Genomic DNA, 19,777 nt, shown 5'->3' on the forward strand with positions numbered 1-19,777 from the left:
ATTGCATATGACTATTGTTGTGTTTTTTATGCAGGGCCTTTCTGTGTGGAGTTTGCATGTTCTCCTCGTGTCTGTGTAGGTTTCCTCCAGGTAGTCTGGTTTTCTCTACCACTAAAACATGTACAATAGACCAGGATGAATGTGAATGAATGATGGAGGTCAGAGGGACCGTTGGCGCAGGCGTGTGCATCTGTCAGTCTCCCCCAGAGGAAACTGAACCACAGAGGATGGAGTGAATGTAACTGTCTCATAAAGCACTTTGTGTCTATGACTGTGAAAGGTGCTTTATATATAAAGTTTGTATCATTACCATTTCAAATGCCGATAAAAAGCCGATATCTCTGGGACTGAAAGTGAGAGAGACAATTTGTTTTTTGCATTGGAGCTCAGTCAGAGCTTTGTTTATCATTGTCAAACCATGAGAGACAGAGGTTTAGCATTTTTGTTTTGGAATCTGCTGATTTTGTGTTTTAAATAAGCTTCGTCTCATGTACCGACTAAACATGAAAGTCTTGAGTAAATCAGCCCTGTACGTCTCATAAAGCGCCCCCTGCTGTTACAGTTCAACACCGACACATTTTACAGATTAGAAGCATTACACGTAGCAGACATTTATAAATATCACATATCGGTATCGGCCTTAGAAAAACCCATATCGATCGATCTCCAGTGGACGATAATGCGGCTTTAATCCCCTCATCGTCACACTATCACAGGAAAGCCGTGAAGTTGGTGGGAAAATGTTTCTAATGTTTCCTTACCAGTCGTTTGAAATATTGGAATCTTCAAATCTCACTGATCTGAGGGTGTTTTGCTTCTTCTCGCTCTTGTGGTCAGACTGAGGTCTAATGAACCTCTGGCCTCTTCTGAGAGCCGCACTGAGGACTTGTTTACAGCTTCACTCATTAGTGCGACTGTAAGCTCTCCTGCTGTGGCTGTTTGTGTGGTGTGTTCTGGCATTTGGAGCCCTGTCCCCGGGTCTGGCTCCGTTTCCCCGGTGCTGATGCGCTCGCCTCCTGTGTCCCGGCGTGCGGGCTCCTCTTGTGGATGTTTGTGACTCCACATCTGTGTTTCCTCCTGGAGCCGGTTCCTGGGCTCAGCGTGCTCCTCCCGCTCTCCCACGGTCCTTAAACACGCCGTCCCAGTCCTCTGCGGCTCTGAATATCAAACAGCTGTTATTAGATCATCGTATTCTAGTGAGTGGAGGGGCATAAAGGCAGCCACATCTCTGCCAGGGTGCCCCAGGGCAACAAAGATACATCAAGTTTCAACAAGTTTTCCTTAGACTCTTGTCGCACTAGTACAGTGGTTCCCAAACCTTTAGGAGCCGTGTCCCCCCTGAAGCTTTGGGTGATGAGTCATGTACCCCCCAGTTTGACGCAATGTTATGTTTATTTCCTCCATTATTACAGTGAACTCAAGCAGGTTTTCTACATTCAACATTTGTTTGATTGTCTGGGTGATTAAGGCTATTAAAAATGTGTAAATACAAAAAAATATATATGTTTATTTTTTTTTTTTTAATTTGACAACGAGGCTGTTAGTGTGAATGGGTAAAGCAGAGTGTTTGGCTTTGTCCCAGTGACCAGCTCAACATCAGACTCTGGTTTGGACTTTGCGCTCTGGCCCCGCCCCCTCAGCCGTACTGTCAAACCAACGGTGCAGATTCAAATGCGCTGGTTTAACTTTTTATTAGAGGGACTATACAGAGTTTAAAAGTGTTAAAACTAACTATTTTCCTCCCCCTACGTGTTCCAGCCATGTCCTAATATGTAGAATGAGCTCAGACCTGTTCACCACAACTGCCTCTAAAATCCTGGACTGTCACTCACAAAGGTGTTACTTCGGGTCTGAAGTGCCGTCATGCACGAGCTTAATATAGAAGCTGCAGTTACACGTAAGACCTGAGGAGGCACTAGTGAGTATAAAATGACTAACTTGCATCTAGCCCCTTTAAAGGGAAGATAATGTATATGCAGGACATTATCTTCATCATTATCTTTGCATGTGCCACTGCACATCAGCTCGTAAATGTAAATGTGTCAGATACAAAGCCACAGGTTTAGTGGCAGATGGTGGGACAGCCACAGACGCTTTTCCTTCTTCTCACGCTCCTCGGATCAGAATGAGAGGAAAACTTCAAAGTCACCGTCAGTGTGACGGCACGAGCACAAGCTCCTGGTAGATATTACAGAAATTGCAACTCGATCGAACGTTGGCGCTGTTCACATTAAAGGAACAGGCCACTGTTTTTCCACATTATATGTTCTTACCTGGACTTAGACGAGTTGATCCGTACCTGTCTGGTCTTTGTGGAAGAACGTGGTCGCTTCTAACATCACCCCATTTGGAGCTATAGGAATACATTGGGAGAGGCCAAAAACTAACATCTTTGGTCTTGGACTGAGGGTACGTATCAACTCGTCTAAGCTTAGGTAAGAACATATCTCAGTATGGAAAACGGTGGCCTGTTCCTTTAAAGGCGCTGCTGTTGTAGTGAGGACGGACGCAGCCTCAGGTCTCCCGGCCTCCGCAGAGTTTAACACACTCAGGTCCAAAGCGGCTCTTGAGGTTCGGTTCTGGAGTGACACGTTTAGATCCAGAACAAACTCATCCATGCCTGAATTATCAGACTCTTTTGCCTGTTACGTTTCTTGTGTAGCGGTTTTAACGGATCAGATTGTGATAAACTGTTCTAGTATATTAACAATATAAAACCCATCACATATGAACTCTCTGCCTGGATGCTGCTCCCAGATACTCTCCGATCCTCATCGACCCGCTGTCAATACTTTGGCTGGTCTTTGTTTACTGTTGTGAATTCTTTGGCTGTTTCTTGTCGGTTGTTGTAAATATTTGGCTGTTCCTTCATCGACTGCAGCTCAGGTCCATCTCATCGGCTGCCCCATCGTCTCACGTTCTCTCTTGTGTTTTCTGTCGACAGTGACGGCCAAACTCCATGCACCACCTCCTCCTCCTCCACGCTCCGCTCAGGCTCTCCATGCATCCTTATATGTGTCCTGTCTCCTCTCTCCTCTGTCCTTGTCCGCTCCGCCGGGCTGACGCTCCGGACTGTGTGCGTGTCAGCCAGGGCACAGTCACACGTTTGTACGGGGAGACAGGGCGGGGCTCGGGTCGGCACGCCGTACTGCAGCTCCTGTTAGTCTGAAACCTGGAGCTCAGATACACAGTGCACGACCCGACCCAAACTCCCCCGTCCAAACGTGCTCTTGTGTCGGATACATGGAAATAACTGCACCACAAGCCAATTACATTTGTGCAGAGCCTTTAATGAGCTGAAAGCTGTAAAACAAATAGTTTACACGGCAGGAGCACACAATAATAAATCTCAAAATGGCGGCCGTTTGTGTCAAGAAATGCCATTTGATTAACGAAACTTGCCAGCACTAAGTTACGATATATATTATTGTTTTTTTCATAACCAGATCTGTTTCAGTGGCATAAAAACATCAATTCTTAACTAAATTCACTCAACTTTACTGCATCTGTGACTTGTAACAAATGTCCTAAACGATTTCTAAATAATCTAAAAGGAGAAACAGTATCAGCTTTTCCAAATGAACTCTTTATATGCCTATATGTGCTAAGTAGTTGTTTTTAGATGCCTGATTTATGTTCACAATAAAGGCTGTTGCTTTTATTTTGTAAGGCGAAACAGGAAGCTCTCAGTTCTTTTGCTACTTCAGCAAACAGGGAAACTTCAGAAAGATTTACCCTTGTTTTGATCAAGGATTTAACATTTCCAAGACATGGATTACCCGGGTGTTTGTGAACGCGTTCCACAACTACTGAAGTAGACTCAAAAAAGACATACGGCGGACACGATTTGTTTGCTCCTCCTTCTGCGCAGGCCGTGACAGTGTCCCGCAAAGAGAAATCAGGTTTCGAGGATAGTTGGTACATCAACCAGTCATGAGACATGCTGTGATATGTTCTTACTTTAGCTTAGACGAGTTCATTTGTACCTGTCTGGTCTTCACGCGTGTCCTCAGTCACGTAAACACAGCACAGACGGCGTTAGCATTTAGCCTCTCCCCCTCTATAGCTCCAAACCAGGTGGAGAGAGAAGCTACCAAGCTCTTCCGCGTTTTCCTTTTTTATTTTAAATATGGTTACATGAAGTGTTACACAATAAAGTATAATTACACAAAATTAAACAATGTGGATTTTCTAAGCGGACAAAAAGGGGAACTATATTATAAGGCGTAATAATACCGGGAGTAGTTCGACATCGAGATAAAATAAGGGTTGAACTGGCGAAAATGCACTTGGTTAAAGGAATAGGCCCGTTTTTACATACTGAGGCGTCCGCACAGTAAAGTGAAGATACTTTACTGCGCGGATGTCGAACTACTCCTGGTATTATTACGCCTTACAATATAGTTCCCCTTTTTATCCACTTAGAAAATCCACATTGTTTAATTTTGTGTAAATATACTTTATCGCGGAACACTTCACGTAACCATATTTAAATAGTGAAAACGTGGAAGAGCTTGGTAGCTTCTGTCTTCACCTGGTTTGGAGCTATAGAGGAGAGGCTAAATGCTAACGCCATCTGTGCTGTGTTTACGTGACTGAGGGCACGCGTGAAGACCAGACAGGTACACATGAACTCGTCTAAGCTAAGAACATATCTCAGCATGGAAATACGGTGGCCTGTTCCTTTAATGATAGTGTGCTGGTGCCTAATCTTAATACCCCTCACGTTGGATGTTGAATGTACCGACTATCCAGCCCGGTTTAGCGTAGCCTCATGACAGCGCAGTCTGAGGAGCATGTGCTGTGGAGCTGATGGTTCTCTCCAGTGATGCATAAAGACGCACTGGAGGATCAGCAGCAGAAAGTTCAGGGACACAGCAGAGGGCAGATCAGACCCAGTAAGTCCTCAATCTATATCAATCTACATCAATAATGTAATGCAGGCTTTACTCATTCGATATGAAACAGGAGTAAATGAGTAAAACCTAATAAAACTCACTCTAAAGTCGTGTAAGAAGGAAGTGCAATAAAAGCTACAATAAAAGAGTCAGAAAGCTTCCTAAAAGACTTTGTTCCAGGCGGTGAACAAATCAGTTTCCATGGCGCACAATAATCAGCTCCGAATGTGTAATTACGCGGCGTCTCGGCTCGACTGTCAGCGGAGCAGCGACTTCTATTGAAACTGTCGAAAACTGTACGACACGGGATACAATCATCCCAAAACAACAATGAGCAAGTGAAGGACGAGAGGAAGGAGCTGTTAAAGAGTTTATAATAGTAACTCGGGCTGAAAGGTTGTAAAGAAGCCACAAATTAACCATTCAAGTCAGACTTCAGGGAAGGAACAGGAGGATTATGGAGTTACTCACAGTGAAGAGGGAAACGAGCACTGAAGCGAGTGGAGATCCGACTGTAGAGATCTGACTGTAGAGATCCGACTGTAGAGATCCGACTGTAGAGATCCGACTGTAGAGATCCGACTGTAGAGATCCGACTATAGAGATCCGACTGTAGAGATCCGACTGTAGAGACCTGCAGAGACGGAGTTCGCCTTTAAAGGCCCTGTACCTGATATTTCAACACTTGACAACAGAACAGAACAACAGAAGAAAAGAGTCGTCTGGTTATTCTAAATTGTTAGTTGTGTCCGAACTCTTTCTTGAGCCTCAAGACTTCACAGGAATGAGTTTATAATCACTTCTTCAGTCTGGGATCTCTTTTTTGCCACAAATGTCTGGGAACAGAGATAAACCTAAAAGGGACGATTAGGATTTCACTCTGCTACATATTAACATGACTTAGTAAAGTGGTTCAGCTCCTTTAAGCTCATCTGTAGAGGTGGGGAGAGTCGCCAAAATATTTACTCAAGTAAGAGGAACGTTATCGAACGTCATCGAAATTCAAATACGATTTCAATTATTACACTAAGTTTCAAGTTTCAAGTTTAATGGTTTTGTATAGCCCAATATCACAACAGAAGTCGCCTCACAGGGCTGCACCAAACATTAAGGCAATAAAACAGAGCAATAAATATGACAATTAAAAGTTCAGGTGAATCCAGGCAAATATAATGTCCAATAGGAGGTAGCGACTAAAAGATAACTAAATTAGCATAATCCCAAAATAATTTTCTAATTTTTTTTTGTTTTTTGCAAAGCAGATTTACATTATTTCATGCTGCTGGAATTATTTTCTCTTTGCATTTCACGTGCCACGGCTCAAAAACAAACAGCACTGTGTGATGATGTCATCAGGCCGCGCTGCTCAGTTTACTTGCACAGGTGTGAGGCCTGGCCAGCAGGGGGCAGGTGTGAAACAGAGACCTCTCCTTAATCGAGGCAAACTTGAAATCATTTGTACTTTTATGACTGTTCAGAAAACATAAAATATTCAGCATAGTTTTTTGATTAATGAATAAATAAAAATAAAAAAATAAAGATAGACTTCGTTTTAAAGGCAACAAATAATCGTATGAATAATTAGGATATCAATTCTGACCAAAATAATCGTGATTATTATTTTTTCAATAATCCAGCAGCTCTACGTTACTTTGAGCCACTACTTTTTATTTGTACTTAAGAAAGATTTATTCAAAGTACTTGGAGAAAGAAAAGTTAGATTTATCTATCTTTCAGTTTGACATAAACAAAACTTTCCCAAGAAACTACCATAAAATGTATTAAAAATATAAATTCCAGAAAAAGACGGTGAACAAAACATAAATCACATATATTTTTCGACAATGACATGAAGTATTTGTTAGTCTAAAATGTACTCAAAGTTGGTTAGTAAGTAACTTTTTTTTTACTCAAGTAAGAAGCAGATACTTCATCTTCTACTCAAGTACAAGTAAAAAGTACTGGTTGCAATAACTACTCATACACTCATGTACTAATAAGTACAGTACATGTACTTGAGTAACTTTTTGATGTAACTGTACTTTTGCAACTTCTACTTGAGTAACATTAAAATTAAGTATCTGTTTCTTACAGATTTTTTTTTTTTTAACTCGTGACACAGTGAGTAAATCTGTATGACAAATCTTCAATTTGACGTGTGAAATAGAACTTCTCTTTTTAATGATTTAGTTCGACATCGAGATCAAATCAGGGTTGAACTGGCGAAAATGCTCTCGGTTAAAGGAATAGGCCCGTTTTTACATAATGAGGCGTCCGAACAGTAAAGTGAAGATATTACTGCACGGATGTCGAAGTACTCCTGGTATTATTACGCCTAACAATATAGTTCCCCTTTTTATCCGCTTAGAAAATCCACATTGTTTAATTTTGTGTAAATATACTTTATCGCGTAACACTTCATGTAGCCATATTAAAATAGTGAAAACGTGGAAGAGCTTGGAAGCTTCTGTCTTCACCTGGTTTGCAGCTATAGAGGAGAGGCTAAATGCTAATAATATAATTGATTGAGTTATGTATGTTTTTATGGTATTTTCTTAGAAAATATTAACATTTTCACATCAGAATGAGTTTTGTTTCTCAAAACTTATGTCCATTTATGTTACTGAAGTAAATATATTGGCTCCTCTGCCCACCTCTGTACTTGAGTAAATGCTCGTCTCCAACTTTAAACGTTATTACAGGAGTTTTGTAGCGATTTTTTCCCTCTCATAAAAAGGCCCGACCAGGGACAGGAGTTGAATATTGGCACATGTTGATCGTCTCTGATAAATAAATAAAACATGCCATTTGCAGAATTTAGATTTAGTGTTGGAATAGATTATAGGGTGTCAAGTAATTAAAGCTAAATAAATAAGCAAATATCTGGAGCAGACTTGTTTTTAACAGTATTGATCCTAAGGATGCTTGTGCAGCCAAAGTATCTGTTCAAACAAAGCATTTATTTTAAAAATGTATAATACTGAAATATAAGTAATAGATGTTTAAAATCACAGCAAATGTTTTATGAAACACATTTTACTTTCACTTGTCAGATGTTAATAATACAATAATATAATGAAATGGCTCTAGTTTCACTAAGTGCTCCACTGCACAGTTTAAAATATAAATAATAAAAGTGTGCTGGTCCATGATCCTCTGACACACGCACAGTCGCCTCGTATCCGCTCTGTTCCTGAACTCTTCCCTCTCCCCGCCCCGCCCCCCCGCTGCAGGAGCGACGCCTGCCCCCTCCGGTGCCCAAAAAGCCGGGCCGAGGCCCCACGCACCCGCCCCTGACCCGCGACCGCTCGCTGGAGAGCTCCGACCGGCAGCGGCACGACGCCCGCAAGCGGCTCCTCGCGGCCAAGCGCGCCGCCTCCGTCCGCCAGAACTCGGCCACCGAGAGCGCGGACAGCATCGAGATCTACATCCCCGAGGCCCAGACCAGACTGTAGGGGGCGCTGTCACACCAGACACCCACCACTGTACCATACGCCACAGGAGGGGGCGCTGTTTGCACCTGCGGGTCAGACCGGGAGGTCGAACAGGGTCTGAATCATCCCGGTCAGCGCTGGTGCTGGGGGTCAGTGCTTTAAAGGAGACAAACATTACACTTCTCTGAGTCTGAGAAGTGACTGGGCAGGTTTTAACGCCAGATGCCCTCCCGGTCGCTACCAGCCTCATCACTGCGACAGGAGGGGGCTCTGGGGTTAAGTAACGACAACATGGGCTCAAACTGGAGACCCTCCTTTTCAAAGGCTTAGAGCTCTGTTCTTAATCAATATTTATCTACTAAAGAAAAAGATTATGTACAATCAATGTTGTTTTGATCATAATTTCGGCTCCATGGGCTCAATTAATGCAATGATTTGTGGGAGAACTACAGTAATTTACATTATATGTAACACATTTCAATTTACAGCTTGTCATTGTAGGATTATGATGAATCCTGGCTTAGACTAAAAATATTCCATTTGAGAAACAAGTGAGTGATGGGCTGATAATACCAAAATATCTATATTTAAAGTGATAGTCTGCAAGTTTGCAAAGTGGGGAGGGATAGAGTGAAAGTAAACAATCAAATTCCTCTCGTCTTGGACCAGAAAGCCACTCCTAGTTTGCAAAATGAGGAGAGCAGTACAATTGTCAAAAGGAAACGATCAAGCTCCCGCCCCCTCTCTCCTGATTGGTCCTGACAGGCTGGTTCACAGGGAAAGCTCGTCTCATTGGTCAAAGTGGTATCCCGCGGTTTCTGATTCAGTCAGCAAAAGGAGGGACTTTAGAGAAGTTATTATTATTTGATGTTACTTATGTTACCTCAGATTTCAGACCCAGGTGCTCACTTGTACACACGCTATTAAATGTGTAAAACATTTAAACTTACAGACTATCACTTTAAGTATCAATGCTCAATTCTAAATATCGTAACTTTAATTTCAGTTATATTAGGTTTCTAGATGTTAGATGTCAGTTAGTGTTTATGGCTTTTTCAGCTTTTCTAGTTTTAATGCATCTGTTTGAAGAATATATGGATTTAAAACCAACACAAAAATGCATCATAGTAAAGATTTTCAAATATCGTCAACTGGACTGGACAAATTTGCAAAGTTGACCTTTCACTGCACCACGAGCTGGAGACGACACCAGGAATAAAGCTAAATACAGGAATCATCTCCAAGTTAACCTTAATTGCACAAAATGAGCTGATTCCTACGAACGTCCCCAGTCCAGTCGACGGTAATAGAAAGGCAAGTTTTAGTCAAATAATGCTATAGTTTTTGGTCGAGTTTTATTGATGAAACCTTATGTAAATTTAGATTAAATCGGAAATTAATCTATTCAAGTTAACATTATTATTATTAGTAATATTATTGTATTCAAACATATATAATCATATTCTCTCCCACATAGACAAAGCACATAAAAACATAAAAGTTGTCTAAAAAACATGCCACTTCAGTCTCCTGTACTGTGATAGTACTAATACTGCACTGACCACACCCCAGTACTGCATCGCACCTGCTGATCTCCCCCCAGGGCCGCCTGGTTTAACCCGCAGTGCAAACGGGGCTCCGCTTTCACACGAAAAGCTCATCTTTTTTACTGTTTCTTGTTTACATCTAACCCACAGCCAAATGTGTTGAAAAGCCATTCGAGATCCTGCTCACGACCAATACTTTTCTACGTGTGATCGAAGCGCAGGACACGATGCATCGCTATAGAAAAAGTACTTATACTCCTATTACTACGATGTCTCCCCCTCCCCCTGTAACTATAGACTAGATGTTCAAAGTAATGCTGATATATGGAGTCTATATATTTTTAACACAGACGTGGAATCCAAGCCTTAGTTCTATGGATATATTTGTAAATCTCAGTGTGCCATATGGATATTATGATTATTATTATAACTATTATTATTCCCAATCATACTGTGAAACACATTTTGTACTTTAGAACATGTAAAGGTAGAGTTGAGTATAAAGTATCGAAGCAAAAAAAATAAACTTACTCTGTGTCTCGAATAACCAGTCGCCAAATACATTTCAGTACGACTTTTTGAGGGTTGATTGCATTTTAAATAGCAAATTCTGTTGTGAAAGTAGTGGTCTAAATGTATTTTTAGAACGATTTTCTGTTTTATGAAATTAATTGGTGAGAGTCGAGAATGGAGCACAACAGTTTGAAGCCCATAGACTTTTCTGAAAATATAATAATATTAAGAGTTTAAAGAGTGGGGCGGATAAAAGTGCGGAGTGCAGGCAAGGATGCCCTATGTCTCCACTTCTTTTGGGGATAAAAACATCAGGCTTTCCAAGGTCATTATCACATTTAAACCTGTAAAAAGTTTAAAGAGGTAAAAACACCAGTCCCGGTGATGCTATTTACTTACTATCTTCATCATCTCAGGATATTTTGGACCAAAGTGCGTCATAGCAGGTCCAAAATGTAGTTTTAGTCAATATTAGGTGAAATTGTTTGAGATTTTTAATTGATGAAAATTTAATGTAAACCTGAAATGATTTTAGTTGACTTTACATATATTTCTTATCTTGTAAAGACTTATCTTATTTCATTGTATTCAAACTTAGTAAATTACATTGTGGGCTTCATGTTTCTTGTCCCTCACGGACAAAGCACAAACCTGTTCCTTTCGAACATGAGGCTCTTTCACACTACGTCACTAAAGTTCACATTTTAGTCTCTCCTTTCATTGTACTTAGTTTTTATGAGTCAATGAAAGTATGTGGAGATTTTAATCATAGTTTTAGTCTCATTAACTACTTTTAATTTAGTTTTAGTCAAAAAATATTACTTTGACTAAAATTATCACATGTTATTTAATACAGACATACATACAATTAAGACAATATTCGAGGAAATTAACACTGCAAGGTCTGAACTTGTAATAGGCTGAGGTGACCTTTAATAGAAAATAGATTAGAAAATAAATATAGTTTTCTGGCTTTTCCGAGACATAAGGTCCTATAGTCGACATTTATGCCAAAGTGAACCATTCGGCTTCATCTGCTCCCATTGTTTCAGAAAGATGGAAGCTAAAAATCAACTTTGTGGTAACACACGACCAACTAACATAGTTTTTTTTTCCTTCCAGGTAACATAAATGCTTTAGAAAAAGTATCTATTATACTAGCTCAGTTGGATGACTGTTGAAACGTCTAAACTAAAAGTTCAGTTGAAATACTTAATTTTTCTAAAGGACCTATTCAATAGTTATCACAGAGTTGTTTAGCCTCCAATGAACCTTTAAACCCTTAAATATTTACATTTTAAGAAAGGTTTACGTGATGAATGAATGGGAATTGGGCTGTTGTGCTCCGAAAGGTGTGTTTATGAAGTGTGGATAAATATTTGCATCATGTTTCCTTCTTCTCAGTCTTCTCAAAGTCTTGGAGGGAAAAAAGTGTGTATTCACAAAATGTTTTCAACCATAAACAATTCCCTGAGGCATATTACATTTCTAGAATACTGTCTTCAAAATGGAGTTAACTTCTTAGAGGTGAGCTACAAAGTCTTTAACTGTTTGCTGTCTTCTTTGTCCCGATAACTATCATAGACTTGCCAATACATTATCAACACTTCATGAACATGCCTTATTCCAAAATGTAATATTTAAATTGTACTTCTTCTGCAAAAGTTTCATTTAACACAAAACAGGCCCGTGTCAATCAGTTCCAATGCTGTAAAAGTCACTTTTTTTGCTTATTATAAACCAAAACTTTTGTAAATATGGGTTCAATGCGCAGAAACCACATGTGACCTTGACTGGACTTTACGCCGATATCTCTCAGTAATTATTTTCTAACAGGCTTTGGCAGCGTTTCACACAAATAAACAAGTATTAAGATTTGGCAGAGTTCAAAAGAATCTTCAAATATTTATTAATTTGTGCGAGACATGACCAATGCCTCCTGGGAATATAAGGGAAGACAAGTCGAAAAGTCCTGCTGGAAATTACGTGTGGCTTCAGTGCATTCAGCCAATTCAGACCAAGGAAAACTAATATTGAAAAGCTTTATTTATTTATTTATTTATTGTAAAGTATAATCAAATTAATTACTATTAACAACATGTGAATTGAAATACTTGCTTTTCAGTGAAGTTTTAGGCCTAATCTTTGACATGTGCCTGTTTACAAACCTTTTTTTTTTTTTTTTAAATCTATACTGAAATAAATTGATGAAAATGAAAAAACACACAATATATATTTTAAAGGGGCTTGTATTGTTGTTCGTTTCGGCCACAAAGTTAACTCTGAAAAGATCCAATCGGAGTAAAAAGCTTCGGCGTTTCCTCCCGACGGGTTGGAAGCGACCTGTGACCAAACGTTTTGTACTTTTGTAAAACGAGGGGGCTGTGCAGACGCGAGTACTTTACCTCCGGGTCCGTGATGTCGAAAAACGAGTGTGAGCCATATTCAGCCGAACATCAGGGCGCCACGAGAGAGAGAGAGGCTGTCCCGATCAGAAGAGTCACGGTGTTACATATCTGGGTACATATTTGTATGAAAATGAACTGACATGGTGCACAATCACAATCAGTAAAGAGTTTATCCGTCAGATGTAGTGACCCCTGCTGGCCGGAGTGCAGGGTGTTTGTGAAGATGGCTCTCACTTTAATAAAATCTAGTATAAAAGCTTTACTAACACTCTTTCAGTCCTCAACAATATGAGTTCACACTTTTAAACATGTTTTTCCTTGTTGATTTGTCATATCCATGCATCAAATAGTGATTATCAGCCAAATAATGACTACTAAGTTTCACAGTGTCTATTCTACTTGTTGGCAGCATTCACATTTCCTCAGTAAATATATTTCTCACAGTTTGAAGCCCATAGACTTTTCTGAAACAAAAATAATATTAAAAGTTTAAAGAGTGGGGCAGATAAAAGTGCGGAGTGCAGACAAGGATGCCCTATGTCTCTACTTCTTTTGGGGATAAAAAGGGCAGGCTTTCCAAGGTAATTTTTCACATTTAAATCTATAAAACGTTTTGAAGAGGTAAAACACCAGACCCAGTGATTCTATTTACTTAATATCTTCATCATCTCAGGATATTTTGGACCAAAGTGTGTCATAGCGGGTCCAAAATGTAGTTTCAGTCAATATTAAGTGAAACAATTGTTTGAGATTTACTGTAATTGTAATGTAAATCTGAAATGATTTTAGTTGACTTTGCATATATTTATTTAAGAAAATCCTGTATAAAAGCTTTACTAACACTCTTTAAGTCCCCCAACAATACGAGTTCACACTTTTAAACAAATCTTACATGTTTTTCCTTGTTAATTTGTCATATCCATACATTAAATAGTGATTATCAGCCAAATAATGACTAATACTAAGTTTCAGTGTCTATTCTACTTGTTGGCAGCATTCACATTCGACAGTTTGAAACCCATAGACTTTTCTGAAACAAAAATAATATTAAAAGTTTAAAGAGTGGGGCGGATAAAAGTGTGGAGTGCAGACAAGGATGCCCTATGTCTCCACTTCTTTTGGGGATAAAAACATCAGGCTTTCTAAGATCATTTCTCACATTCAAACCTATAAAAGGTTTGAAGACGTAAAAACATCAGACCCAGTGATGCTATTTACTTAATATCTTCATCATCTCAGGATATTTTGGGCCAAAGTGTGTCATAGCTGGTCCAAAATGTAGTTTCAGTCAATATTAAGTGAAATAATTGTTTGAGATTTACTGTCATTGTAATTGTAATGTAATGTAAATCTGAAATGATTTTAGTTGACTTTACATATATTTCTTATCTTGTAAAGGCTTCTCTCATTTCATCGTATTCAAACTTATTAAACTACATACATTACACAGCATTCACATTTCTTCAGTAAATATATTTCTCACAGTTTGAAACCCATAGACTTTTCTGTAACAAAAATAATATTAAGAGTTTAAAGAGTAGGGCGGATAAAAGTGCGGAGTGCAGGCAAGGATGCTTCTTTTGGGGATAAAAAGGGCAGGCTTTCCAAGGAAATTTTTCACATTTAAATCTATAAAAAGTTTGAAGATATAAAAACACCAGACCCAGTGATGCTATTTACTTCATCATCATCTCAAGAAATGATTTTAGTTGACTTTACATATATTTCTGATCTTGTAAAGGCTTATCTCATTTCATCGTATTCAAACTTATTAAACTACATACATTACACAGCATTCACATTTCCTCAGTAAATATATTTCTAAAGGTCTTCAGGACTTGAAGTTTTTACCTGATATATTAATATCAGATGCGGAACTGGGTCATTGAATGAATTGTGCCAAAGTTAAGGCCTGCATTGTCATTAAAAAGCATTAAATTGGATTCCAACTAGCATCACATAGATACTTCTTTTTTAAAGTTTAACACAAATACAGACTCACGCTTTTGCTCCAAAGTTTCCCGTAGAATCCAATTTGCTTTTAAACATCCAATCTTTCCATCATTCCTCTGTTTATTGGAAGGTAGACACATGTTTAGCTACAGTATATCATATAAAACTCTCAAAATTCTTCATCAATCGTTAGTAATTACACCCTCATCAAAAACAGGGGTCACTATATCTGACAAATTATCGATTTAATAATTGCTGTCTTCTCATTTGTCTGCACTGGGGGACTTTAGGGTGATTTTGGGTTATTTTTTGGGGGGATATTGGTGGATTTTGGGAGACTGGGATGACTTTGGGGGCCTTTTTTTAGTTTGTGTGACATTTAGGAGACTTTGGGTTGATTTTGGGTGACTTCAGGTTAGTCTTGGAGGATTTTTGGGGTCATTGTGGGAGACTACAATGGTTTTGTGGGACTTTGTTTTCATTTTGAGTAATTTAAGGGGGGACTTTGGGTTGATTTTTTCAGGGGAGGCTTGCGGTTGACTTTGGGAGCTTCAGGGGTGATGCTGGGAGACTGGGCTTTGTTTCAATTTTGGGAGACTTTGGGTGAGTTTAGGGGGGACACTTATGTGATTTGGGAGACTGGGAAGACTTTAGGGTGATTTCAGGAAACTTAAGGGTGACTTTGGGCGATTTCAGTGTTATTTTGGGAGACTTCATGTTGATTTTTTTGAGACTTTGGGGTTATTTAAGGGGATATCAACATGATTTTGTGAGACTGGGGAGACTTGGGGTTTATTTGGGGACACTTTAGTGTGACTTTGGGAGACTTTAGGGTGATTTGGGGAGATTCAGGGTGATTTTGGGAGACTTTGGGGTCATTTTAGGGGATATGAACATGATTTTGGGAGACTGGGAAGACTTAGGGGTAATTTTGGGAGACTTCAGTGTGACTTGGGAGACTTAAGGTTTATTTTGGAAGACTTCAGTGTCATTTTAGGGGATATCAACATGATTGTGGGAGACTGGGAAGACTTAGGGGTTATTTTGGGAGACTTCAGTGTGACTTTGGGAGACTTTAGGTTCATTTAGAGAGACTTCGGGGTCATTTTAGGGGATATCAACATGACTCTGTGAGATTGGGAGGACTTAGGGGTCATTTTGGGACACTTCAGTGTGATTTCTGGAGACTTCGTGGTGCTTTTGAGGGACTTGGGGGGTGCTGTAAGTGTACTTTATGAAGAACATGGGTATAATCAGGGTTCCACTGTGTGCGTGCGCTCGTGAGTTCTCTATAATTCATAATAACCGTGTGCGTGTGAGAGAGAGACGTGTCTTTATGAAGTGCTTCCTGTTACTTTTTTCAGTTAGACTTTTTTTTTAAGTTCCTCTCCGGGATGTGGCGACCGAGTGTGGGACCCTTCCTCTCTGTACAGACCCGTCCGGATTTGCATGCACACATCCACCCACGTCCCGCCGACTGTACGACGACCTAAAGGTTTTCATTTCTACATTTTTCTAAACGCCGGGTTCTGTCGCGCTGAACAAGTGTACGATTTTCTGATCTTTGGTTGTTATTGTAAAGAAATGATTTTATCTGTTCAATAAAAACACACAAGTCTTTGCTGCTGTTGGTGCTTCACTGGGGCGTCCGACTATGGGCTTTAGGCGGGTACAGAGTGGATACAAATACAGGAGGGCTGACACTTTATAATGATTTATCAACATTAGTATTTTGGATTTAAAGTTTAAATTTTGCCTCGGAAAATGATTCATAGCCTGTATTTCTTTAGAGCTGGGTGCAGTAACAGAATTTTTTACTAAGAAGTAAAACAACGTATTAATGTTACTGAAGTAGAAGTAAAAAGTAGAAACCCAATAATTTCTCGAGTAAAAGTAAAAAAGCACTTGGAGAAAATACTACTTAAACAGCGTTGCGTTTGGTTCCCATGTTACTTGCCATAGATACAGACGGCATCTCTGGAATTGCCCAAATGCTGGATTATGAATATAGTTTTCTAGTAAATAAAGATTATGGATGGGCGGATCGATACCACAGTATCGATATATCAATATCAAACGGCTACTTTTTAAGTATTGATTTTGGGCAAAAAGTATTGATACTAATTTGCATATGCAAAAAGAAGGCGTGGCAGCAATTTTAAACATAAAAGGATGATTTATTTCTTTGTTCTGAGCCAAAACAGTCACAACAGCAGGGGATTGAACTAAGCCAGTCATATCATTCTGGTTTAGTTTATGTTGGTCATTAAAGTATTAATTTTAAACTTTGTTTATGTATTTAATTTCACATTAACATTGTTTAATTAACCAGTTAAAGTAATATAACTTTAATTTACTATTAATTATATAAAATAACCAGTTTTAGAAATGTATATTGATTGAAATACATTCACCCATATAAAATGACCAGTATCGGTATCGACAAAAATGACCCCAAAAGTATCGGTATCGTATCAATTCCAAAAAATGTGGTATCGCCCATCCCTAATAAAGATACAAAGACATGGTGAGGAGCAAAGTTGTTCAACAGCCCATAAATACAGAAATAACGGAGAATGCTAACTTGATGCTACATGTTAGCATCGTGCAACGTTAGCTACGACTGCCGTTTTTCCACTTCTACTGAACAATCTGCTGTGAGAAAATATCCATATGGACCCGATTTAGACTTGACTTTATTTGTATGTGATAAATAAATATTTCACCAGAAAATGGCTAAAAAGTGTGAAAAACTGTTTCCCAGAAGATTCCATTTTCCCCCTGGCGAAGCCACGCCCCCTTCTCTGACGCGATGCCGTCTGTATCGATCCATCACCTGGAAGTTGTTTTTTGTCAGAAACTACAAGGTCACTGCAAAACACAACGAAGCTTCAAAAATGTGACAAAACCGCGCTGGAAACAATAACACGATAAACAAAATAACACCACAAGACAAAAAAGCGATGAAAAAAACGATGATCAGTGTTGTTGGTCTTAGCTTTCAAATGAGCAGTTACTCTGACTTATATAGGCTTTAAGCTCCAGTTGAGAAGCTTGTAGATTTGGGTAAAACCGAACTGGAGAAAATGTGTTTAGTTGAGGCGGGGGGAGGGGTTTAGAGGATAAAAACATATGGACCAAAACGTGCCCCACAATGTGTGACATTAAAGTTCTCTTGACATTTTCTCCCAGTGTTATTAACCTCTTACCCCCGAGAATCGAAAAGCTTCTCGACTGGAGCTTACAGGCCATTTGAAAGCTAAGACCTACAAAACTGATGGTGACTTTTTGTTTGTTGTCGTGTTTTCGTTGTTGTTTTTCTTGGTCACTTTTTCATCACATATTTGTCACTTTTTTGTTGCTTTTTCATCGCTCTTTCGTCGTGTTTTTGCCACATTTTGGAAGTGTTTTTGTTCTCTTTTTTGAATCACTATTTTGTCACTTTTTCATCCAATTTTTTTGTTGTTGCTTATTCATCACTCTTTAGTTGTGTGTGTGGTGTGTTTTTTTTCGGCACATTTTTCTCTTGCTCTTTTGCCACTTTCTTTTCGATTTGGGTAAAGCCGAACTGGAGAAAATGTGCTCGGTTTAGGCGGGGGTTAAGAGGTTAAAGAGTTGCTTAAAGGTTTAATTATGAAGCATTTAGAACTTAATATTATGGAGAGAGATTTATGCCTCAGTGTCATTGTAATCTGCCGAACAATATGTAAAGTCTCGACATTTCTAAAGATATTTCCCGAAATTCCTTGTACATTTTCTTATTTTATCTCAAAATAACAAACTTTTCACCAAACAGGAGACCGTGGCATTTGCTTTACTTGACTACTCGAAGTATTATCAACACTGCACTAATACATGATTTTCATGTTAAATGGCAAATTTGACGAATTTGAATCACGTGATCAGATTTAACCCTTTATTATTTAGACATTATTTAGAGCAGAGAGTGAAGTCACTGGTGTTTCTTCTTGATTTGTTTCCGCAAATCCCTTAACCCCTTAACTCCCACCTGAACCGAGCACATTTTCTCCAGTTTGGCTTTACCCCGGTCCAAAAGCTTCTGGAAAAAAGCTGTGAAAATAGCGACAAAACTGAGACGAAAACAATGACGGAAATGTGACAAAAAAGTGACGAAAAATTGATGAAAAAGTGGCAAAAAGGTCACAAAAATGTCACAAGAAATTGACGAAAAAATGATAAAAATATGACAAAAAATGACAAAAATTTGACCAAAAAATAACAAAAATTTTATAAAAATATGACAAAAATTGGCAAAAATGTGACAAAAATATGACAAAAAATATGACAAAATATGACAAAAAATGACACAAAAAAAAGACAAAAATGTTACAAAAAAGAGTTGAACACAAAAATGACAAAAATCTGATGACGTGAGAAAAAAGATCCTCTCGGTTCAGGCGGGAGTTAAGAGGTTAAACAACCTTTGAAATGAGCTTCACATTAAGGCCAGTGCTGTTCTCATTATGTCCGTGTGAGGGCGCCATATCCCAGCGCATTCACAGGGGCTGCGCTTTGATCAATGTCCAGCAGAGGGCGGTGTCACACTGAGAACCTGAGAGCGTCTGCACGCGTATAGGCTTTTTTATGTTTCTAATAAATACTTAAAAGTAATAGTCCCATGTAAGAGAGAGACAGCCTGTACTTCTAATATGTTTTAAGGCTCTTGTAGTAAAAATATGTCGAAATAAAGATCCTTAAATGTCATTAAAAAGCATTAAATCTGGTTCCAGCATCTTTTAAAATGATCTAAATTACAAAAAAATCAATAAATATGTTTACACTAAACTTTTCACTCATTTTCTCTCTGTTTTGTTTACCTGTTAAGCCCCGCCTTAACCAAGTGCATTTTCTCCAGTTCAGCTTTACCCAAATCTAAAAGGTTCCAGACCAGAGTAACGCCTCATTTGAAAGCTAAGACCAACAGAACTCATCTAAAATCATCTTTTCTTTTGCTTTTTTGTTGCGCTTTCATCTTTTTTTTTCATCACTTTTCTGTCACTTTT

At 39.0% G+C, this 19,777-nt stretch overlaps 1 protein-coding gene and 1 long non-coding RNA gene across 6 annotated transcripts in view; both read left to right on the forward strand.

Annotated features, from left to right (window-relative positions):
• LOC306966289 (disks large-associated protein 1-like) overlaps nt 1–8,607 on the forward strand; it is a 100,501-nt gene extending 91,894 nt beyond the window's left edge. For all 4 annotated transcript variants that reach the window (XM_079560994.1, XM_079560995.1, XM_079560996.1 and 1 more), the window contains exon 15: nt 8,132–8,607. In XM_079560994.1, coding sequence (XP_079417120.1) covers nt 8,132–8,353 — 222 coding nt within the window. In that variant the 3' untranslated portion in view covers nt 8,354–8,607. The remainder of the gene's footprint in view (nt 1–8,131) is intronic.
• Nucleotides 8,608–15,384: 6,777 nt separating this feature from the next.
• LOC306966970 lies at nt 15,385–16,373 on the forward strand. Of its 2 annotated transcripts, none has more exons than XR_013793141.1 (2): nt 15,385–15,448; nt 15,606–16,373. It is a non-coding gene; the product is annotated as an uncharacterized lncRNA (long non-coding RNA). The 2 variants fall into 2 exon arrangements; XR_013793142.1 differs by having other exon boundaries at nt 15,396–15,470.
• Nucleotides 16,374–19,777: the final 3,404 nt, after the last annotated feature.

The sequence above is a fragment of the Gobius niger genome (genome assembly GCF_951799975.1).
Source record: "Gobius niger genome assembly, chromosome: 8".
In the NCBI taxonomy this organism is placed as follows: Eukaryota; Metazoa; Chordata; class Actinopteri; order Gobiiformes; family Gobiidae; genus Gobius; species Gobius niger.